The sequence below is a fragment of the Acanthochromis polyacanthus genome, chromosome 1, assembly GCF_021347895.1.
Source record: "Acanthochromis polyacanthus isolate Apoly-LR-REF ecotype Palm Island chromosome 1, KAUST_Apoly_ChrSc, whole genome shotgun sequence".
NCBI lineage: Eukaryota > Metazoa > Chordata > Actinopteri > Pomacentridae > Acanthochromis > Acanthochromis polyacanthus.
The window spans coordinates 49,172,764-49,190,346 of NC_067113.1; the positions used below are offsets into that span (position 1 = coordinate 49,172,764).

Here is a 17,583-nt window from a genome sequence, read left to right on the forward strand (position 1 = left end):
CAGTTGGCAATGTTATAATGCCATAAATCCTTTAAGTGTCCATAGGTGATACTAATACTTAAAAAAGGAAAGTGATTACACATACCATAGACATTTGTTTCTATACTTACTTTGGTATCTGCTTTGTGTAAACACTGCATGCAGTTCAGCCCAGTTTTGTTGAAAAATCCCTGAATTTTTGTCACATGATGGTGGTTTGCAGCTGAGTCACCAACGACTTCATGGATGCACCATGGAGCACAGTCAGGGCAAATGCTTTATTTATTTATTTATTTTTAAAAAGGACACATAGAAGCAAGTCATTTTGAGGAAATAAGCTTAGATCTGGTTAGGTTTTCTAAAGGAACGGCAGGTCTACCATGCTTAGTTAAAGGGGCACTGGAGAGGATTCAAGCATTCTTTCTGTTTTTATGGATTGTAGTTCTGATAAATGGTGTAAGTTTGACGATTCTTTAAAAACATAGCCTGCCTTTTAAATTTGCCAGTCAGAGGGTTAAAAATGAGATTGCACTTTAAAAATAACACTTAACATCTTGAATCCTGCAGACACATTCAGACATGAAGTGGTCTCTGAGTGATGATGGCCTTTTTTTTTTTTTGCATTTTTTAAAAATTTAAATAAGTCACGAAGAGTAAAAGTAATTTGGATGAAATATCACAGTTTTAGGCTTAGACTTGGTTACGTTTTCTCAAGGAACCACAGCTCACACATGCTAAGTTCAAGGACCATTGGAAAGGTAAAAAAAACGTATTATTCTTTCTGTTTTCACAATTTTTGGCTCTGACAAATGGTATAATTTTGGTGATTTTTCAAAATCTAACGTGCCTTTCAAACCTGTCAGTCAGTTATTGAGGTTCAGAGGGTTAAAGCTGAGCATTCACTTAAAAATAACACTAAACATTTTGAATCCTTTGGACACATTCAGTCATGAAGTGGTCTCAGAAATATCTGAGTGATGATGGCCTTGTTTGAAAAGCCATAATATGAGTGTACGAGTGTATGTGCAGCGACGCATCCACGACTGAATGTGTTTCATATCATCGCTTAATGCAATTAATTCCCCATCTTGACGTGAAGTGGGCAGCAGATGAAAGGAAATGCCGGAGTCCAGCAGGTTTCCCTCTGTGGCCTTGCGTTGCCAGTCAGCTTTTAACACCCTGAGCTTCTTGCCAAGACGAATAAAATACGCTACTCAGCCATGGTGGAGGGATTTGGGGATTATCACTACACATTCTGAAAGTTGCGTTTTTCAAACTGGACTTTTTAAAAGTGGAGTGAGAGCAAAGACTTCTCTTGCAGTGACCATAAATGGAGAAAATAACATTGAAATCTCCTCATGTGGAGCCCCATGGATGACTGATAGAGACTGGAATGCAAAGCCGTGGGTATAATAAAAGTTGTTACTTTTAATAACAGAAATCTTGATTTTCAGACAAAAGAACAAAAGTACAGAAATAATATTAATACTAATAAATTACAGAAACACATGAGATGCATCGCACTTCTCACAAATAAGCAGCCAGACACTGAGATCACGTAACGACCAAATTTACACACCTGAGGCACACAAGAGGGGTTGGTTTTCATGCCACATTTACACCAATATACAGAACGTTAATACACTGAAAGTACCAAACAATACCACCCACCATTCAGCAGAGAGGAAGGGACACAGTGGACTGAAAGATCGGCAACTAAACCCGTGCAATGACGTTATTTCTCTCATGTACATGCGCCACGTTCAAAGTGGACGCGAGTTTGCTTGCAGTATTAGCTGTATTCAATGGCAAGTCTCTGTGGCTGCATATTACTTCAGTGTTCGGATATTTAATCGCTTCAACACACCCAGAGTGGATCATGATGGCTCAACCATGTCGAGACCCAAAAGACAAAAAAAAGGAGCAGAGTATTGCCTTTTCTCCATATAATGTGAAATATTCAACTGAAACCATGTGACGGGGATAAAGCGACGCAACTCTGCCTCACAATGTTTAGTGAAACAAGCACAAATTCCAAGAACGCTGTGAAAGTTTTTGAGTGGAACCGGTGCTATGATTGGACGAAACATCTAAAACACACCACTCTTCAAGCCTTATTATTTTTATTGTGGGAAATGATCTCTGAACTGTTCCTCTAAATTAATAAACAGTAATGTGGTATTTCTGAACCCAAAGAAAATAACTGACATCAATATGTAGCATGTGTAATAAGCACAATAGCAACTGAAATGATGAAGATACAGCATTTAAACTTGATATGGATACAGAAGTCTTACAAGAAAGGACCAAAATTAGCTAAAAAGGAACATGCCACCTTTATGTTTGCATCATTTCAGTTTCTACTGTGCTTCAGTGACACATATTTTAAAAAATGGCATTTGTTAACTGACATACTACGAATGGAGAAAGTTTTTAAATCATATCGAGTCCATTTTTTTTTAAAAAGGTACTTGATACATGTATTTAATGGTGAAATCCAGTTTTGGTAAGTAACTGTAGCATTAATAAGGCAGCAAACAACGATATGCCATGCAAAGATGTAGTGGAGTAAAGGTGTCTTTAGCAGACAATGAAGTCACACTCACACGGTTATTTTTAAGCTTCTCTGTTCTCTGTTTTGGTAGCAGGTATGGCCATGTGTGCATGTAGGTCCCTCCCCTTGAAACTGTTGGCCCTTAGTATACTGACAGTCAATAGAAACTTTGATGTAGAAATGTACGCAGAATTCTACTTGTAGGGGGGTTGTAATTATTCATTGTGGATTTACTGATGATCTAGTGCCCTGGTAGTTGAGATAATGATGAGTTGTCATTTTGTCATGATTCATTGCACATGGGTTGGTCACTTTGCAAAAGTGAACCAAATACACACCAAGCAATACTCAGTGAGTATCTGCACAATTTGAGAATGGGTTTTGAAGGCGTAAAGGCCCAAAAAAGGCCACCATTGTTAGTCCAGTGAACAGCATCATGCCGCGTCTATCACATGAACATCGTCTCCGGGCACTGGGTATGGTGGAGGCCGGTTTGAGCTACAGTGATGTAGCCAGGCGTATGGGCTGTTTCCAACCCACAATCAGAAGCCTGGTCCAAAGCATGTGCCGACGGATTGCTGCCTGCACCGAAGCAAATGGAGGCCATACTCGGTATTGACTGTTGTGACTTTGTGTTTGGCAGGTGCCGTTTTCTTTTGTGAAATTCTTTATTTTGAAATCATTCTTGAAACTTTAGATTTTTGTTTCTGTATGCCAATATGCTAAACAAATGATTCATATGAAGAAAATCCAGTTTCGGGCTTCAAAATAAAAATTATGTTGAAAAATATGGTCTCAAAGTTTCTATTGACTGTCAGTGTACATTTATAAACAGACTAGCGGTGTTCTCCCATGACTCAATGTAAAAGGGACAGTGCAGTCTAAACTGGGGTTGAGTTGCTGACCCAAGTAAAAGATTTTGAGATTTTGTTCAAGAGTGATGGTAAAATGGAGTGTGAATGGGATGGATGGATTAGTGTAGCATCAGCAGGAATGCAGGTCATAGACAAGATCACTATCTAGCTGAGCTGGAAGTCAAAGCTTTCAGTCAACATTCAAACCTTTCCCCAACAGTCGTGAGCTCTGGGTAGTGAATGCAACAATGGGATACAAGCTGCCCAAATGAGTTTCTTCCACAGACTGCCTGGGCTCAGTCTTAAAGATAGGGTGAGGAGTTTGGACATCTGGAGGGAGTTTACATTGGCCAGCTAATGTGGTTTGGGCATCTGATTTGGATACTTCCTGGGCAACATTCTTTGGTTTTCTGAGTTATTCAACTGGGACGAGACCCAGGGGTAGACCCAGAACTTATTGGAAGTATTGCATATCTCATTTGGCCTAGGAACACTTTGGCTTCCAGCAGGAGGAACTGGAAAACATTGCTGGGGAGAGGGATGTCTGTCTTAGCCTGCTGATTCCAGGATTGATGGCTCGACCTCTGGTTTTCTCATGTTCTTTGTGTGTTTGTTTCTACATACTGGTGGATAGACCAGGTCTGTTTCATTTGGTCTAACTATATGTGAAAACAGATATAAACAGAGCGGATAAGATGAGCTGACAATATTTTCTTTGCCCACCTGTGTGGGAAAATAGTAGTGGTTGTGTAGTTGAGTTATTTTTTGTTGGTTCTCGTGTACACAACCTTTCTTGTTGGCAATGAAATGCGAAGGGATGGGGAAGTGTGGCCGATGTGCACGCTTGTTTTCCCTGAAATGATGGCGCTTTAGTGATATCCAGTGTTCCTCAATGTTGCACACAGAACTATGAAACTAAGCGTATTTCCATTAAGGGAACATTAAGACTTAAAGAAGAGGGTGTTTGTTGAGTGACTGAGTAGTCGTACTTATTACATGCAGCACACCTGGACACTTGGATGTTGCATGAAATCTAGAAGCTGATCACCCTCGGTTTGAAATCTCAGACACTATATTTTTGCTTTTTGGTGAAGGGAACTGTGCTCATTTCACAAAACCTTGTCCAGTACTACCACTCTGTAGTCAATTTTTCGCAGAGCACTGCTGAACTTGAGGTAGTTACTAGTAAACTTTGCAGCTCATTTCCAATTGAGTCAAAAACAAATAAATAAATTAATTCGGTGTGTGAAGCTAAAGCAGCCAAGTGAGTTAAACAAGCAAATCTACGCTGACGTCTGGTCATCGATTACAGCCTGACCAAACAGATCAGCACACGTATGGCATTAGCAAGATCCTAAACTGCATTTTAAACCCAAAGGTAAAACAGAGAAAAGTGACATCAAGGTTTGTCTTTCATCTCAGCAGAAGGATTAGTAGCAAGTAATTAAACTCTGTGGTATCTCGATTTTGAACTCAAAATCAAAAACAGTAAGTGCTGTGTGTCTCTGCAGGTCAGGACAGGCCACGGACACAGTGATCAATATGTCAGTTTATCAGTGATGTCACAGCCATTATTGCGTGGCACATAAGGGACAGTAAATCCTCATGGTTTGGTTATGGCTTATCGCACTGCAGTATTACACACTAAGTGGTAATATTCTCTACAATAAAGACACAACGTTATGATTTAAACCATCAAGGGGTCTCACAATGAGATGCTAATTTGGTCCTTTTTGACACAGTGCCAAAGGTTATGAAATGCTTGCAAAAGTGCTCAATGACAAAAGGTTGCATTGACTCAGAGACAAAGCCGATTGCAGAACTGAACTTTTACTTTTACAAACAACCCTCAAAGGCAGAATAACTACAATCGATGACTGCAGGAAGCTAAAGAACCACAGTTATAAATTGCTGTAAAAGGCTGCTTCAGTTACCCAATCTGAACAGCAAATTTTGGATATATGTGCTGAAGATTTCTGTGTTTGACTGTAAAAGCAATACTCTAAATTCAAAGAGAGTGGAGTGATTTTAAATGGGTCTTCAGGATGCCAATTTTAAACCATTTCCTTAACCGATAGATGGCTATATCAACAATCAATAATCATTTTATTGTTAAAATGAATGAAATACAGTGAATGTTGCTCCATATAACCGTATTTACCACTGATACTTGTCTTCACAGTAGTCTGATATCAACATAATCCTCTTTGCTGATCTACGTGATGGACTGACTTGTTTACTGGAGCTGCTCAACTGGAACAGATGTGCACAAACATTGTTGCAGAAACTTTATCAGTCCAAAAAATCTGTCAGTATTTACTTCCTCTAAGAGTTATCTATACTCAGAGATATCACTGATATCATCATTAGGTCCAAATGTTGGTTGAAGCTGCTGATCTCTGCTGACAGACACTCAGCTCCCAGCCTGTGTTAGCATTTTAATATCCTAGCTTAGCATTAGCTTAAGTTTCAGGTAGCTACCTAAACTGGAGAGCTGCCAGATGCATTTTTATAACTTTATGCTACAGAGTTCATCAACATAACTGTCAGTTAGACAGCAAGGAAGCATGTTTGCTTTATGTAAACATTACAGGCGGTCAGCAAACATAACTGTAACTCCATCTCATTTAACAGTCAGAGGCTGCATTTGGTGGTGCAACCAGTTACTACTGCAAAACTGCAACATTTTCTGACACTTAAACTTCACATCTTCATCTTCTTCCTCATCAGTTCATATAATTTAAATTGACTAACAGCGATTAACAGCTAATCTTAGCATGAAAAAGGAAATGGCTCACTGCCTACAGTGGAAAACCTGCGTCAGTCTTCTATTTTCAGGGTTTAATGACATTGCATAACAACAGCTATCTGGTTGACAGTAAACCTATTTGTCAAACTCTTTATCAGATTTGGGGAATTCAAAAGTTAAGAAACCCTGAAAAACATTGCATTTGGGAAAAATATTGCTTTGCTTTCATTTCAAAGGACTAAATTGGAACATTGTCTGAATATACAAACGGTAAAGCGCATTTTCTGAAAGTTTGCTGGCTAAGTAGATAAACAGTGTTTAGCCAAACTAATATAACAGTGTACAGTTAATTTACAATAAATAGCACTATGACACAGGAACAATCCTGTCGTTATTTGTATTCTGACATCTGATGGGGTTTAGCCTCAGTCTTTTAGCATAAGATCATGTATTTAATAGCCATTTTTTACTAACTGAACTGGAAACATGAAGTCAAATCAGGCTATAGAACTGATGTTGGCATAATTAGCTAGCCAGTTAGCAACTGTTGTCATGCTAGCTGATAATCATAAAGCTAACTAATCAAGGACCTGCTATTTCACTAATAATCTGCCACCGTTTGGCGTATAAACTGAATAATTACCTTATAAGACCAGAAACCTTGAGCAAGAGCAATTAAACTAACACCTGGGATTCTGTAGACTCACCCACTGCTGATTTATGCAGCCAATCTGATCATTTCTGCCTTCAGCGAAACTGTTTGTAAAAGTAAAACAGTTTTTTTTCTATTTAAAAAAAGTTACCACCACTGAGACAAGAAGGTAGCCTAGCCACGCTAGACCCAGGGTCTGAAGACACAAGGGTCTTGGAACTCTGGACAGGGAGGGAGGCGGGCTAAAAGGTTGTCTTTCAAATCACTCTGCAGCAATTGGGTAGGTATCAGAGGATGCGGGAGTTTGGTGAAGCCTTATTTAGACAGTCAATGGGTGAAGCTCAAGTATATTACAGACATGTTAACAGAAAGATTATTCAGAGTCGGTGCTAATGGAGCTCAACGACTGTTGTCGTTTTTGTTGTCGACCCTGGCAGAGAATTAAATTTGTTGCCGTGGGTTGTCTAGTACGGCTAGGCTAGTTGTTTCCGGTTGTTTCTGTCAGAATCGTCGCGCCTCTGTCGTCACTTAGTTACGCCCGCCTTCTGACTCTACACTTCATGGTGATTTGTCGGCCAGTTTTTGGAGCATCCAACCTCGAGGCTTACCGAGGGTAACTAGACCGACCCTGGCAGAGAATTAAATTCATTGCCGTGGGTTGTCTAGCGCGGCTAGGCTAACAAGAAGGCAAAGTCCCAAATAAATACTTGGTAAAAAATAAAAGCTTCTCTTAAAGTGTCAAGTTTCATAGTTAAAATGAAAATGGCGTCAGACTTCTTATTAATACAATTATTGCAAAGGAAATTTTTTGTGGTACTATCATAATAATAATAATAATAGCAAATTTACAACTTTAGGCTCACATACACTCTCATACACACCACTACAAAACTATATACACCTTTATGCATTTGAATTAATTTTACCATAAAACAGGGGCCATTCTTATTCTTAATATTATTCTTATTATTGATCTCAACAGGTCCTTTTAATACTGCTCACAGACATTCTAAGATCCTATTTCTACGCTCTGCAGTCTGTAATTACATTTGTTTTTGTACAGATCTTTAATTAAATAGACAGGGAGGGAAATATAATTATGGAGCTAACTACCAGGCATCTTGCTAATTTCCTGCAAAAGGATCAATTTATAGATCATCAGATTCTGATTGTGCTCTGCGTTGAAAGCCAAATATGCAGTTTGTCTGCTTCTGTGAGCTGGATGCGACAACATTTGCACCGAGGGACTATTTTGGGCAAGAAATGCTTGCTAGCAATTTGCTTTAGCTTTTGATTAGTTTCCTAATTGCTTAAAAATAGATATATTTTGGTATTTAATATAAGGAAAATTAAGACAGTCGGTAAAAGAAGAAAATGTTGTAGCATATGGCACATTTTAAATAAAACTCTCAAAACAAAAGGGATCTTTGTCTGTGTTTTCCATCCATTAAATCTGAATTTTTCTTTCAAGGCTCTGTTGTGTTTTCACATTCCATCTTTGCATCTGAAAATCCATCTAGAACAGGCTCAAAGTACTTTCTCTATAATGTAATTTCACTATAATCTGAACAAAAAAACAATCATTTTTCTTTCCAGGGAACGTCCTAAGAAGTTGTAAATGAGAGCGTTCCCATAGAATAACTATTCTATCATGGTAACGAATTGAAATCATGAGCTTCTGTTGATTCTCCATAAAAAAAACAAACAGTTCAACTCTACATACAACATCCACTTACATGCAGAAATCTGCTCCCACTGCAGCTACAGCATACATGTGTGTATGTTCCAGCTGCTGCAGACCAAAAAACAATAAAATGATGAATTACCTGCAATCATAGCTGAAATTGCAAGAAGATGTTAAACAAGCAAAAGCATTTTCTGTCTCAGTGGAAAATTTAAGTCTCAAAATATTACATCCTCACTGTTCGCCTTCAGAGACCCAGCGGTAGAAGTTATGGTACAAATCCCCCCCACGACAAATACTTCTTAGTGCTATTCACAAAGCACAGAACGTTACGAAAAAGAACGGCTGCAGGGGAAGATCTGAGCTGGGATGGAAGACGACGGCTGTAAACCAGTACAGCGTTTGCACCTCGTAAAAATCACAAAGGTTCAGCTGTTTTCTTGACCCAGTGCAGGAGGTGGAAAGGGACGGGGGTGGGGGTATTTTTTTTCTATGTTTTATTAAAAAGCACTTTGGTAAATGTTAGGCCAAGGTAGAGGAGCCAATATGCGTCTACAGCACAAGGATGTCTGAGAAATGCGTCTGCTGGCTGAGATGCTTCGAGAAGATCGCTGGTGAACCGTGAGGATTTGTGTTTTTCTTCATTAGTTTGGCGGATATTGCCGTATATATCTCAATTTCGGAAGCTGCGTGTCAATTAAAAGAATGACGGTAGACGCAAACAAGTGCAGAAGTGTGAACACAGAAACAGTTTCACCGGTTGGACGAAGACGATGCAGAATAACCATTAAATACCAAGCAGTACGAGCTAGAATATGAGTATTTACGGATAGAATTTATCACTAGAAAGGCCAATCTGAACTTTCAATGGATGTTTTTCAGGTTTAACAGCACCAAAATGTATCAGTTCTCTAACACGCTTCATAAAAACACAAAACATAATGGGTTTAAGGAGGAAAATGTAGATAAAGACTGACAAAATAATAGTAGAAACTGATTTATATTGGTTTTCTAAGCGGCATAAATGGCAAAGAAGTAACAGAAACCAGTAAAAGTTGTGGGAAAATGGATGGAGTTTGGTTTGTTTCTGCACCTACACTTGATGACATCTCAAAACTGCCTTCAAAGTTCCCATCGTATTGACCTTTCTAGTGTTAAATGCGTCATTGGTCTGAGGACAGCGGGTTGCATCGGGTGTTAAACTTCACAAACATGGAGGACCAAAGGAGTTGAGGTTTGGAGAACAGAGGCGACTCCGTAACAGATTAAGTAGTTGGGTTTCTTCTGGTTTTTTTTGTTTGTTTTTTCTTTAAACCTGACGACCAACAGGATGAGGAAGCTTCTAGTCGGAGAAGAGGCTGGCGAAGGATTGCCGGAGGCTGCGGATGGTCTCAGCTTTGGCCTCGTCGTCAGTCAGGCTTCCTCGTAACGTCTCTGTGAAGGTGTTGGTCAGCGACTGGGATTTGCTGTGGAATTAATAGAACAACAGTTTAGCTACTAAACATGAAATGCAAAAAAACTTCTGAATGTCAGCGTCACTCCTCTGATGTCTGCTTAAACCAAAATGGACCCCAAAACCTAAAAGCAGGCTTGAGAAGTTAATTATTTTTGAAAAAAATCACGAAAATTACATCATTTACCACAGCCAAAAATTGCAAAAACTGAAATAATTGTTGGATTTTCAACTTTCTGACATGAGATTTCTTTGGTAAAATTAAACAAATCAAAGCCTAAAACCACAATATTTCATCAAAATCACTTTATCTTACATGTCTTATTTAAAAATGGACCAAAAATAAACAATTTGCATTAACCAGACTCCATAAAAAATAAAAAATCTTCACACCTCTGCACAATCGTAAAACTTTAATTGAATCAGGTGCAACCGAGTCTCATATGACAAAACTTCTGTGACTTAGAAAAATGTTGTACATGTTGATTCCAGCTTTATTTCCATTTTTGTAAAAATAAATAATCAACACAACTCAACTTTCTTTTTTTTTTTAGGATTGATGGATATATAACTTATAAACAATGCATAAAAGATATGCTTCAGTATTTTGTGCTTCCAGTCATGGTTGTTCTGTTTCCATAGAGGTACAGGATTTTATATTGCACTGAAAAATGAGCCCTCAGTGAGTAAAAACGTGACAGGAGCAAAGAACACAGTACTGATAGTAATTCCAGTGAGGACCTACTTCAGCTGTGGTGACTGTTTCTGAGCTCCAGGCCCAGAGGAGGCTGGGATGGGACCCGGCTGGAAGGCCTGGCTGGGAGAGGTGGTGGCTGATCGGGCTCTCTGAGGAGAGCCCTGGGCCGACTGGGATGGAGAAGCGGAAGCAGAGCGGTGTCCCCCTGCAGGACGAATACATAAACAACATGTATGAACGTTAATGATTTCCCTGTTTATTACTGCAGAGGGTCAAACAGCTGGAGTAATGAACAGTTTTCTTACCTCGTCTGGGCTGTGTGGTCTGCATATGGACAGACACAGAAAAACACATGACAAATACAGACAGAGTATTGTTGACTGAAAAACAACTTCTTGCATTCTACAAGCAAAAGTACAACACATCCTCCACCAACACAAAGTGTCCATAACAGATCCATTTGATTTATTGTTAAGTAACATTTTGCAAATTCCTCAGTTTTGTTGAATTGCAGATAATATGTAGCAAAATCAATGCAAACTGCTTTAATTGTAATTTACATTATGTGAATGATAAAATGACATTATTTCTCACTGTACTGAAGTTAATGCTAATTTTCATTTTTAGTTTTTTTTTTTTACAGATACTTACTGTTTATTTGAAAGAAAATATATGTATATTAGGAATTGAAATGGCACTTTACTGTTTGTTTGCAGTTGTTCTTTTGTGGTTATTCACAGATAATATCAAGTAAAATAAAATAAAAAAGATAAAAGAATATATTGACTTAAAATACAGGCCAAAACTTTACAGAAGCTATATTGTCGGGAGCAATATTTCTTGTATTTAGACATACTAATATGTCCTTTTACAGTGTGTGACTAAAATTGCACTATTTACTTTTGCTGTATTTAAATCAATAAAAAATATAGTTTGTTTTAAAGTGTATGTATATTAGGGGCTGTAAATGTGACATACACACGTGGACAAAATTGTTGGTACCCCTCAGTTAAAGAAGGAAAAACCCACAATTCTCACTGAAATCACTTGAAACTCACAAAAGTAACAATAAATAAAAATTTATTGAAAATTAAATAATCAAAATCAGCCATCACTTTTGAATTGTTGATTAACATAATTATTTAAAAAAACAAACTAATGAAATAGGGCTGGACAAAAATGATGGTACCCATAACTTAATATTTTGTTGCACAACCTTTTGAGGCAATCACTGCAATTAAACGATTTCTGTATTTGTCAATGAGCGTTCTGCAGCTGTCAACAGGTATTTTGGCCCACTCCTCATGAGCAAACAGCTCCAGTTGTCTCAGGTTTGATGGGTGTCTTCTCCAAATGGCATGTTTCAGCTCCTTCCACATATGTTCAATGGGATTCAGATCTGGGCTCATAGAAGGCCACTTTAGAATAGTCCAACGCTTTTCTCTCAGCCATTCTTGGGTGTTTTTGGCTGTGTGTTTTGGATCGTTGTCCTGTTGGAAGACCCATGACCTGCAACTGAGACCAAGCTTTCTGACACTAGGCAGCACATTTCTCTCCAGAATGCCTTGATAGTCTTCAGATTTCATCGTACCTTGCACACTTTCAAGACACCCTGTGCCAGATGCAGCAAAGCAGCCCCAAAACATTACTGAGCCTCCTCCATGTTTCACCGTAGGGACAGTGTTCTTTTCTTCGTATGCTTGGTTTTTGAGTCTATGAACATAGAGTTGATGTGCCTTACCAAAAAGCTCCAGTTTGGTCTCATCTGTCCAAAGGACATTCTCCCAGAAGCTTTGTGGCTTGTCAACATGCATTTTTGCAAATTCCAGTCTCGCTTTTTTATGAGTTTTTTTCAGCAGTGGTGTCCTCCTTGGTCGTCTCCCATGAAGTCCACTTTGGCTCAAACAACGACGAATGGTGCGATCTGACACTGATGTACCTTGGCCTTGGAGTTCACCTTTAATTTCTTTGGAGGTTGCTCTGGGCTCTTTGGATACAATTCCAACGATCCGTCTCTTCAATTTGTCATCAATTTTCCTCTTGCGGCCACGTCCAGGGAGGTTGGCTACTGTCCCGTGGGTCTTGAACTTCTGAATAATATGAGCCACTGTTGTCACAGGAACTTCAAGCTGTTTAGAGATGGTCTTATAGCCTTTACCTTTAAGATGTTTGTCTATAATTTTTTTTCGGATGTCCTGGGACAATTCTCTCCTTCGCTTTCTGTTGTCCATGTTCAGTGTGGTACACACCTTTTCACCAAACAGCAGGGTGACTACTTGTCTCCCTTTAAATAGGCAGACTGATTGATTATGAGTTTGGAAACACCTGTGATGTCAATTAAATGACACACCTGAGTTAATCATGTCACTCTGGTCAAATAGTTTTCAATCTTTTATAGAGGTACCATCATTTTTGTCCAGGCCTGTTTCATTAGTTTGTTTTTTTAAATAATTATGTTAATCAACAATTCAAAAGTAATGGCTGTTTTTGATTATTTAATTTTCAATAAATTTCTATTTATTGTTACTTTTGTGAGTTTCAAGTGATTTCAGTAAGAATTGTGGGTTTTTCCTTCTTTAACTGAGGGGTACCAACAATTTTGTCCACGTGTGTAATTTACAGTTATTTTACAAATGTTTCTCTTTTTGTTTTTTGTTAAATTACAGATAATATCTAGTAACCCCCCATAAAAAATGGTGAAAACTAGAAAAAATTACATCCACCTTCAAAATATGTTTGTTGAAATGTGTGACCATAATATTACATTGTTTTTATATAGATTTAAATAATTTAAAATATTATTATTTCACAGATTTTCCAATTTGTAACAGACAACATCCAGTAAAATCACAGAAAAAAATGGCATTGATTTATACGTTGATTGTGAAAAAACAAACAAACAAAAATAAACTGTAAATAATGTCCACCTCAGATCATTTGGGGTTTTCTTAGAAATTTTTTTTTCTTTTACAATGTGTGACTAAAATTAAACTCTTTTTTGTTTACTGTATTTAAACCATAAAAATATCAGATATTTGCAGTTCAGTTGAAAGTGTATGGGAATTAAGAATTGAAAGTGGTATTTATTTTGCAAATTTTCCTTTTATTTGTTAAAAAATTAAAGATTACATTTATTAAAATCACAGAAGACAATGTTAATATATATATATATATATATATATATATATATATTTGCTGACTGTGAAATAGAAGAAAGTCAAAACTGAAAATAACACCCACTTTTAAAATATGTGTTTCTAGAAGTGTGTGACCATTTATTATTAATATTATTATTATTTACATGACATGATTACTGTTGTTGCCACAATATTATAATTATTATTATTAGAATATTATGTTTTTATATAATATGAATACAACAATAATATTTTAACAATAACTATATAAACACAATATTATTACTATTATTGTTATTACTACATAATTTTTATGGATTTAAATCAGTTAAAATATTATCTTCTTACATACTTTCCTGTCTGTTTCTAAATTACAGATTGCAGAGGAAAAAAAGTTTTGATTTTTTATGCTGACAGCAACAAAAACCTGTATTTTGTAGCAATTATTTTTAGATTGCACAACAATAAAATTACACTGCTTCATGGCATTCAAGTGTTAAAAATATCATTTTATAGATGCATGGTGCTAATTTAACCTTTATTTACAGTTTTTAAATCTATTTTCTGGTGATTTTTACTGTGTGTGATTCCTCTCATGGAGCTGCACCTTGACAGAGGAAGGCTGAGGTGTGGAAACTCCCAGCAGCACTTGGGCCATCTTGTTGATAACCAGCTCCGTGATCAGCTGTTTGTCCTCCTCCACGTGTTCTCCAATCAGAGGCATGGAGCTGTCCATGACCTGCACAGACCAGAGCATCCAATCAGCCTCCACAAATCAACTGAACCTACACAAGTCCAACACTAGATGGCAGCGCTGCACCTCCTGTCATGTACAGCCACTCAGAGCCCACATGAAGCCGCTGAGAATGGACTCCTTGGTGAGAGGCCAGAAATGATGAGTCATTTAGTGCAGATCTGTGGAGGTCAGAGGGTAGAAGCTCTGCAACCCTTAAATCCAGTTAAAGGCCGGATGCACTGAGCATGACACCCACTGTTCCCATCAGAAAACCCCTCACCCTGCACCCGTCCCACCATCTTTCATGATTTGAACCACACCAGTTGAAGTGAAGAGACAAACTTGTGCTATAGTTTCATTCCCAACATTCACGAGACAAAAACGTCGACACTTTCTGACCTCCGTTTAAGCTTTGGAAAAACTCAACAGGTCTATTTGAAGATGCTCGTCTAATCTTTCCAACCTCGGTTTCTGTGTGCCGCCCTCAGAAGCACAAAAAGAACCAAAGTTAGAAGTTCCAGAAAGCAGCAGATAAAATGTGGCTCCATCTGTAAATATTATGCTGCTGAGGCAGGAACTGGAAGTGAGAAAGTTTTCTCTGGTTTATCGAAGAGTACAGAAAATAATAAATACACTGTTGACTTCACCTGTCTGTCTAAGGTAGTAGTAGTAGTAGGATTAGAAGTTGTAGTAGTAGTAGTAGTAGTAGTAGGTGTAGGCATGAGGTGGAGGAGTAGAAGCAGTATGAGAAGGTGGAGGGGGAGCAGTAGGAGTAGTAGTAAGATTAGTAGTAGGAGGAGTTGTAGTAGTAGATAAGAGTAGAAGGTTTACGAGAAGGTGGAGGGGAGTAGTAGGAGTAGTGGAAGTAGTAATAGTAGTAGTAACTAGTAGGATTGATAATAGGTGTAGTAGTAATAGGAGGATTAACAGAAGCAGTAAGTGTAGAATAGTAAGAGATTGCCTGGAAAATCCAGACTGACTTTATTTATGTATTAATATAAATACAAATAAAGGCAGTCTGGCATTCCGATGATAGGAGACGATTTCAAAAAGGAGGGGCTAACGAATGCAGCTTGAACGAGAAAGAACCAATCAGCGTAACACGGCTGTGACGCACAAACAAATCGACCTTGTAGTCCATGTAGTCCAAACAACAATGGCATGCAGCCGAGAAAGCGTCGCGGTGAATGATTACTGCTGTTTTTGTCACAAAAATCTGCGAATACATGGGGTATTCTCAAGTACAACACTTATTTTTGAAAAGGCTACGCAACAAAAGACTCCTTCTGAACGATTAGCGGTGTTAGGAATAACTTTGTTAATGTTTGTGTTTGGTTACGGGAGGTGCGCATGTGTTTTATGGGTAATCCAGGCGCTGAAGATGGCGCAGCATTAACTCCCGCCTCCCGTGCTATGATTGGTCGTACCAAACTTTCCCAGGAGGGAAACGCGATTCAATTTGCCCAATGCCAAACTGACTCTCCTGTATCTCCTAACATGGAGATAGGAGATTACATGGAGATTCAGTTTGGATTTTCCAAGCTAAGTAGGAGAAGTAGTCATAGTAATAGGAGGAAGTGTAAGAATAGTAGTAGTATAAGTAGTAAGAGGAGGAAGTGTAGGAGGACTTGTAATAGCAGGGAAGCAGGAATAATAGTAGTAGTATAGGAGTAATAGTAATAGAAATAGTAGTACTATTAGTATAGTAAAGTGTGGTAATACTACAAGGAGTAGTAGTAGTAGTGGTGGAAGTAGAAGTAGGACTCGTAAGAGTAATAGTACTACTAGAAGGAGTAGGACTAGGAATAGTAGGAGTAGTAGGAGTAGGTGTAGTAGTACACTAGGCTTGCACTAACCGATGGCCACAGCGCCATTGGCACATCGTTTTGCTGGATGGCGCAGTCATTCTGAACCGTGTGAGCCACAATGGCGCTCTATTTTTCTTGTAAAAAGCAACAAAAAAGGGTTCAACTTACTTTTTCTTCGAAACGTCCAAGCAATAATATAAGAAAAACAAACTTTTTCTCTTGGCAGGCGTCTGAAATGGTTGGAGCCACCCGAATCTTGATCACGCGCCCGGGTCATGACCCGCTCTCGGCCAATCACAGAAAAGCATGCTATTTTTACTGTGTGAAATCTCTGAATGGTGTGCCACAAGACGAGTCATTTGCAATCAGGAAAAGCGAGAAAGAGGAGGTTTTTGTTGAGTTTATGCTACAGTTGTGAGATATGGCACATAGTGAGGGTTGAAGAATTGGACATAGGAGGAAAAGAAGGTAAACTGGACATGAAATTAATAATTTTATGGGTCAAAAAGTTTTGATCATGACCATGTTTCAGGGGCAGGTTTTTAAATGGCCAAATGCATATACACATGGGGATGTGTCTTCACCCCTGACTGCCTGTTTTTATGAAAAGAACATTAAATTTGGATCTGAAAGCTTACCCTAACCCTAACGATGAAAATAACAACATACATACATATAAGTAGAAATAAAATAGTTAAAATAGATAGAACTGTTTAATTGAGCATTTTTTACCTCAAAATGGACCAGAATGCAGGAAAATGACTCCATTTTTTCCGCTATCACTGACACAGAAATTTGTGGCTTTTTGCGGCTCATTGTTATTCTTATGAGTGAGCCACAGTGGCTCTTCATTTCAAATTCCTAGTGCAAGCATAGAGCATAGAGTAGGAATAGTAGGAGAAGTAGTCTTAGTAACAGGAGGAAGTGTAGTAGTAGTAGTATGAGTTGTAGTAGGAGGAGGTATAGGAGTAGTAGTAGTATTAGTAGTAGTAGTAGTAGTGGTAGGTGTAATAGAAGTGTCAGTATTCGTAGAGTAGTCGTAAGTAGTAGTAGGTGTAATAGTGGTAGAAGTATCAGTAGCAGTAGGAGTAGTACGAGTAAGAGTAGAAGTAAAAGCAGAAGGAGTAGTAGCAGCAGATGTAGTAGGAGTGGAAGCAAGAGTAGGAGTAAAAGTAGTGGCAGTAGGAGTTTTAGTGTTAGTAGGAGTAGTAGTAGGAACAGTAGCACTATTACTACTAGCAGTAGTAGTAGTACTAGCAGCAGTAACAGTACTAGTACTG

The 17,583-nt window shown here is 38.3% G+C and overlaps 1 protein-coding gene and 1 long non-coding RNA gene across 3 annotated transcripts in view; one reads left to right on the top strand and one right to left on the bottom strand.

Moving 5' to 3' along the window:
- Positions 1 to 17,583, top strand: part of LOC127536682 (uncharacterized) — a 28,277-nt gene that overhangs the window by 4,720 nt on the left and 5,974 nt on the right. The window lies entirely within an intron of this gene.
- LOC110947979 (synapsin-3-like) overlaps positions 1,388 to 17,583 on the bottom strand; it is a 154,613-nt gene continuing 138,417 nt past the window's right edge. Inside the window, exons 11-14 of one of the 2 annotated variants that reach the window (XM_051957584.1) lie at positions 14,367 to 14,498; positions 10,928 to 10,946; positions 10,671 to 10,827; positions 1,388 to 9,938 (exon numbers count right to left, since the gene is read on the bottom strand). In XM_051957584.1, coding sequence (XP_051813544.1) covers positions 9,815 to 9,938; positions 10,671 to 10,827; positions 10,928 to 10,946; positions 14,367 to 14,498 — 432 coding nt within the window. In that variant the 3' untranslated portion in view covers positions 1,388 to 9,814. The remainder of the gene's footprint in view (positions 9,939 to 10,670; positions 10,828 to 10,927; positions 10,947 to 14,366; positions 14,499 to 17,583) is intronic. The other variant, XM_051957653.1, reaches the window with a different exon arrangement.